The sequence below is a fragment of the Pelmatolapia mariae genome, linkage group LG8 (assembly GCF_036321145.2).
Source record: "Pelmatolapia mariae isolate MD_Pm_ZW linkage group LG8, Pm_UMD_F_2, whole genome shotgun sequence".
Lineage (NCBI taxonomy): Eukaryota > Metazoa > Chordata > Actinopteri > Cichliformes > Cichlidae > Pelmatolapia > Pelmatolapia mariae.
The window spans coordinates 3,739,408-3,746,414 of record NC_086234.1 but is presented as its reverse complement, the minus strand read 5'-3'; the positions used below and the strand labels follow the sequence as shown (position 1 = coordinate 3,746,414).

At 39.8% G+C, this 7,007-nt stretch overlaps 1 protein-coding gene across 1 annotated transcript; it reads left to right on the top strand.

Annotated features, from left to right (window-relative positions):
• The first annotated feature begins 1,781 nt into the window (after positions 1–1,781).
• On the top strand, positions 1,782–6,897 carry LOC134633607 (zinc finger protein OZF-like). Its single transcript, XM_063482480.1, has 2 exons — positions 1,782–1,926; positions 3,987–6,897. The coding sequence occupies exon 2, from the start codon at positions 4,023–4,025 to the stop codon at positions 5,373–5,375; it is 1,353 nt and encodes a 450-aa protein (XP_063338550.1). The 5' UTR covers positions 1,782–1,926; positions 3,987–4,022; the 3' UTR covers positions 5,376–6,897.
• Positions 6,898–7,007: the final 110 nt, after the last annotated feature.

Sequence of the window (7,007 nt, the reverse complement as noted above, 5' to 3'; positions counted from 1 at the left end):
GTTTGAGTCTTTCTGTCATAACCTGAGAGTTTGGTCACACTTTATTTTACAGCTTTGATTCATTTTTTTCTACCAAAGATCAAGAGGAAGGTTCTAGAAATTATCATTTACTGTTACTAATTATAAAATGGAGAATTTATTTATCGGTCTGTTTTCTTAACTGCATTTTCTAATCCCGGGTCATCAGGAGTTCTGGAGCTTATCCCAGAGGCCTGGACTGGTCACCAGTCTATCACAAGCCTCACACAGGGAGACTATTCACACTCACAGCCAGTTTACCCAGCAGGCATGTCTCTGGACTGTGGGAAGAAGTCATGCAAGCACAAGGAGAACATGCAAACTCCCCAGGCAACAGGCAGATACAAACCCAGGAGCTGTTTGCTGTGAGGCAACTCTAACCACTGTTCCACTGTGACCCAGACAGTATTTGAGAGCTTTTCAGACATTAATCAGTCTTCAGCTGCCCCGCACCCTTGTATAATGTCAGAATCATGTCTGATTGCACAGAATAGCCTATGACTTAATAACATGCAGCCCAATTTTATTTATATAGCACCAAATGACAACAACAGTCCCCTCAAGGTGCTTTATTTTAAGGTAAGGACACTACAATAAAACTAGAAAGTACAACAATGAAATGACCCCCTGTGAGCAAACACCTGGTGACAGTGGGAAGGAAAAACTCCTTTTAACAGGAAGAAACCTTCGTCAGCACCAGGAGTCTTACACCACCTTTTCCATGTTGTTCTGTTTTCTCCACTAAATTTTGTATGCCGTAACATTTATTTTAAGGCTTTAGTTACTTCTATCCTAAAATCTCCAAAATTCTAAGTACCAAAATATATTAGCTCTATAAACATTCAAAATTAAATATTAATTAATGCATAATATCATGATTCTGCATAATGAGCACGGTTTCTTTATTTTGATCCTAAATCTTTTGGAATATAAATTAGAATTATGCTGATTTTGGCTGCATGACAGCCAGAAATTTGTGCCCCAACAGGCACTGAATGATTGTTTCTTTTGAAACAAGTCTTTTAAACTAAATTACACATGTCTCTTGTGAGAAAGATATCTATTCTTTAACTTAAGATCTGATATGACATAGGGCCTCTAAACGTGCTATGCCACTTTATTGATATGCATTGAGAATAGCTGTGTGCCAACACATGATGTGTAAATGCATTAGTTTGGCACAAAGCCATCAGCTAAAAAAATGAAAGAATGTTTTCTCCAATTCATAAGAAATATCCCCTGCCTTTAAGCCATGTTTATAGTTTACTTGTTCATGCACAAGTAAAGCATGTGATCTATATCATGTTTATCTTTACCAGAGATCTAGGTAGGCAGGAAGCACCGAGCCAGACGTATGTGGTGAGATTTGGTCACATAATGAAACCATGAGTCTGGGACATGCCACTGTTTTAAATTTACTCATTTCACTTCTGCATTCTGTATTTAGACTATGCATGGCCAAAATAAGTCCCAAGAACCATAACAAGCTTGGTATGATCTCGGTCTGGACCAGTCTGATGCTCTTATACTGAATTTGAAATAATCTTTAAATAATTGTTTAATGTTTTATTTAAATTTACATTCATTTATATTTGAGGTTATCGTTATTTTAAATGAACTTTTACTTCAAGATATTTTTTGTCATACTGAGTGACATACCATTCCACTTGTACGCCTTTTAACCAGCGCCAAAGGTTTCAGTTCATACTCCAATCCAGAAGGTGGTGCTAACGCACCTGAAGTCAGCTCCCCGTGCACTGTTCACCAAAGAAGAGCAGCAAAAAGGAGACAATAAACGAAGTGGATCTTCAATACTGCAACACTGAGACGGTCTTTTGAATTAAACCCAGAAATTAAACCCCTCGAAGTCTATCAGCACCAGGAGATCGATTAAAAACGAGATCGCTGGTAAGAAAAATCAGATTTAACGTGCAGTGACTCTCCGGGAGGAAACGGCTAGCTGCTAGCTCATCGTAGGGGGTGGATGAAGAAACGAGTTACACAAAAACGGAGCATCTCATCTCTTGTTAATCCCAAACGGCACACAAACGACAAAAGACCATAGTTTGGCTATTTATTAGTTAATAATGAAGTATTAACGCGAATGAAAAAGGCGGAACCCAATAGCGAGGATTGAAGCGGATACCCGGACGGTTTACAGCGCGCACACAGCCAAGTTATTTTTACAGTAAAAAAAATCTTTTTTTATTCAGTCTGTGACAAAAACTGCGATGAAACTCAGTATTTGGGCGCTTTTGTGGAGTATACAGGCCCGAATTAGATGAGCTGAGCCTGAATAGAAGGCCGCAGCCGCAGGGGGGAAGAGAGCAGCTGGCGAGTCGGACGGTTTCCAGCGCTTTGTCTGAACCGGAAGTGCAGAAACATTGACATCCTGTTGAGGCCGATTCCCCCCCCCCCCCCCCCCAAAAAAAAAAAAAAAAAAAAATCATGGTTTTGTTTTTTTTTTTAGACTGCAGCAAATCCAGTATTATCCAATATTATCGTACTTTAACGATTATTAATAAACATATGAAAATACAAACAAATGAAGAAAAATGGCACCTCAGAACTTATTACATATCCAAGGATATTGGAGGACTTCTCTATAAAGGACAAGAAGTCATTAATCTGGTGATTTAGCCTAGTTTATTCCTAGTTTGTGCTCTGTGTTTTCAGCAGTGTAAAATATCCGTGTTTTTATAAAGGTATAAAAACATGGCACTTCCACATTATTTTAAACTGAAACTCTGAACATAACCTGCTCCCAACAATTTGTTTTTATTCTGCTGGCTGCAGATTTGGTGCTGTTTAGGGTTTGAGAGTAAAGAATGATATATAAAAACAGAATTCAAACATAGGCTTATGTACAAGCAAGTAAAGTGTAGGTTAAGATCAGATGATGCTTATAGAACAATAAAATTGTTTGCTGTTGAGGATCTATTTTTATTACTGATGCTCATCAGGGCAAAGACTTTAGAAGCTACTGAAAATCTTTAGACCCTCCCACTGATTCCCCAGAGGTCTGCAGCAGGTACCACAAAGCAGGATTTTGTATTTCATACCCCTAACCCTCCAGATTAGAGATCAGCACGTATGAAATCTCTGCCTACTGACCAATCAATTCACCATGAAATAGCGTCATCATTCCTGGAAGATCCCTTGGACCTCTGTGTGTGAACAGTAGAAGGTTCTAAAGAAATAAATGCAATTTTATTTCTTGCCTGTTTTTTTTTTTCTGTTGGTAGCAAACAGTTTTACATTTTCATTGTTTTACTGGCATGATCCTTAAACGGGCCATGTAAACTGTACTTGCTGATCTCATATTAAATTTGTACATAGACTGAGCCTATGCTTGAATTCAGTTTTTATATTTAATCTGTAATCTCAAATGAGTCTGAAGCTGATAGAATAAAAACTAAAACTGATAGGAGCGAGCAGGTTTGATTTAAATCAGCTGGAATCACCACATTTTCAATGATTCTTTTCTTTACAGCATGTTTTATGTGTGCAATTTGTTAAGCCGTGCTTTACTAAAATCACTGACTAAAGTGAAAACTGTGACTTGCTTTGTTACAGGAAACTGCGGTATTAATTTGATGATTTAGAAAATGTACAAATGTTATGCTTGATTCTAATCTGCTGCCGTTTATCCTGATCATCAGTGTTAGGAAAAGTGAAAAAGCCTTCAAAATTGATGTCCAGGGAAAGAAGCATAAGCATCATATTGCATTCAGGGGCGTTTCTTAAGACGTAATGTAGAAAATCTAGCCTTAGTTTGCCTATTGGCCATTCATTAAAAAAATAAGAAAAACAAAAGGAATAAAAGTGTTCTGCATAAAATTGACTTTACTAATGGTTAATGCTACATTTTTGTTCAGCCTGTTGAATTAAAGCTGAGAATCTGCTCTTCAGCTGGATTTAACTGTCGACACAGTTACATCCCTAACTTGTTCCTGTTTTTCCTGCAGATGTTTAATAGCTGTCGGTGATTAAAGAAGTTCCTCATGAGTGAAACCCCAGTCTGGACCAGCATGAACCCGGAGACCCTCCACATAAAGGAGGAACAGGAGGAAATCTTGACTAGCCACGAGGAACAGCAGAGTAGTGGTCTGGAGGAGGCAGATATCATTAAGGTCATAATTACTGCAGTTCCTGTGAAAACTGAAGATGATGAAGAAAAACCTCAGTTCTTACCCTTTCATCAAAGCCAAGCTGAGGACAACAGAGATACAGAGCCTGAGAGCGATGGACCAGAACCGAGCAGTGACCCGGATCTTCAAAGTGAGTTTAAACCTGATGCTGATGAAAAGGCTTCAGACTATTCTGAGACTACTGATGAGTCTGGACCTGAAAACGAAGACAGCGATGGTGGCTGGAAGGAGGGCAGGGCACTGGAGTCAGACTTAAATATGGATGTGGATTGTAATGCGGCAAAAAAATTCTTAAGCTGCACTTTGTGGGGTCAGCAGTTTATCTACAAGCAGTGTCTTCAGAAACAGCTGACATGCCATTCAGGACAAACTCCTTCCAGCTGTTTGGTTGATAACAGCTGCGAGGTAAAGCAAAACGTAGATTCCCAGGTGGTGGCCCCAACAGGTGTGAAACAATTTATCTGCGAGTTGTGTAGTGAAGTATTTTACCGAAAGTCAGAATTTAAGAGGCACAAGAAAATGCACAACGGGGGGAAGGCATTCAGTTGCGACTATTGTGGTAAAGGATTTAACCGAACGTCAGATCTCAGGACACACATGAGGGTCCACACAGGTGAGAAACCATTTAGCTGTAGTAGCTGTGGACAGAGATTCAACCAAAAGATACACCTTAAGACGCACATGAGAATTCACACCGGAGAGAAGCCGTTTGTTTGCGAGGAATGCGGTAAAAGGTTCAGCCAGCAGGGAAATCTGACAACTCACATGCGAGTCCACACCGGAGAGAAACCGCTAGCCTGCGAAGACTGTGGGCAAAGGTTTAACCAGCAGACGCATCTTAAGGCACACATGCGAGTGCACACAGGAGAGAAACCCTTTCAATGTAGTGACTGTGATAAAACATTTAAACGAAAAACGCACCTTAAGACCCACATGAGAGTCCACACTGGAGAGAAACCTTTCGGTTGCAAGGACTGTGGTAAAAGGTTTTACCGAAACACAGACCTTAAGACTCACTTGAGAGTCCACACGGGAGAGAAACCATTCGGCTGTGACGAGTGCGGCCAGAGGTTCAACCAAAAGACGCATCTTAAGGAGCACATAAGGCTCCACACGGGAGAGAAACCCTTTCACTGCAACAAATGCGGCAAGAGATTTAATCGTAAGACGCATCTTAACTCACACATGAGAGTCCACGCAGAATGAAAACGTCAAGGCTGCTCGGTTTGTTGTAAAAGATTATTTGGTGTGTGGAGGCAGGTTTGCAAGAACCACAGCATTTTTTTTATAGTCCTGTAACGTTTACGTTTTTTAAGCTTTCTTTAGTGCATAGTTCAGAATATTTTAAACAAAATGATATTTGCTTCATCTGCTGGATGTTTAATGAAATACTAATGCTGAGGCTTATTTAGTTTTCCTAAGCTAACCTCAGGTTTTGTTATTTAAAGAACTCAAGTAGAAAACAACTGTACTGTTACTAAAAACACTTAATTTAAGCCTGCGCTACGTATTAACTCTCTGTTGGGCTCTGTTGTATGTCAGTCCACACCAATACTTGTGCTCGTACAAAGACTTTTTTATAATGTGTTTTGATGTTTAAGCAGTGAGTCTGAATGAAACTAATCTGAACAGAAAACATCATTTAAAAACTGTTATGGTCGATTATTATGGTAGTCCCTATTAGGGTGGGGCAATTGGACGAATATATCGAATATCAACGGATAGTTTTTACAAGGGCGATTTATTTATTTGTTTGATCATGAGTAAGTTTGCTAATAATGATGGAGCTAATAGAAGCAGTCAACAGAAAAAAAATAATAGCGCTGTTTTAACAGCACCCTCTTTCATCTGCGAGCAAATGCCCCCTCCTCAGTGTGCGCCCAAATGCTTGTTGATGGAGCTGCAGAAGCTGGTGATAGCCTAGCATACTCAGCTGGATGGTGGACACGTGCATGCTCATGCAAGTTAGTCGTGTTTGAGTACTTTGCTCGCACTATACGTCTGCACAAGCGGCACACCGCTTTGGTTACATCCTTAGGTTTCCCTCTTTTATTTGGTTTAAAGCCAAAGAAATCCCAAATTGGTGATTTTGTCACCAACTCTGTCAGCGTTAACGCGCGTCATCACGACTAACACAATTAACAATTAACCTATCTGGGGCTCAGACTGAGTCAAAATCCCTGAAATGTCTCTGTCAACGCATTTTGGCAGTTTGTCCTGATTTTGTTCATTCTGCGCTCCAGATGGGTCGAGAGCGTTAAAAATTTTAATCATGATGACCGTGTTTAAGCCGCGTTAACGCTGACAGCGGTTTTTTGTTTTGTTTTTTTGGAAATTAGTTCATCCATGTTTGAACTTCTGTGTTGTAAACGTGCATGATTACATAGCCCCGCCCATCAAGGTATCTGCGCATGCGCGAATATATGGCCCATCGGCGATTGTTGGACTGACGATTGCCGGTTGGAAAATTTTTACATATCGCCCAACCCTAGTTCCTATGTAGCATCACTAAACGAATGTGTTTTTCTTTTACTATGTGCTACTGGCAGGTTCACTGAAAAATACTACTTTGTAATATAATATACATTTCAGCCAATCCTGTCTGTAAAATGTATGTACTGTAATGTAAATGACTTTCAGATTCAGCTGCCTGTTGACGAGAACACTACTACATGTACTGCTGTATTTGCATGTTGTCTCTCAAAGTGTTTTATTAAAGGTGTGTTCCTGTAACGCATCAGAATGTTCTCAGACTTACCTTTTTGTTACAGTAACAGGATGTGATTCTTCTTCAGTTTTTCAGTGTTTTGGTGAGAATGTCCTCAAGAAAACAGCTGG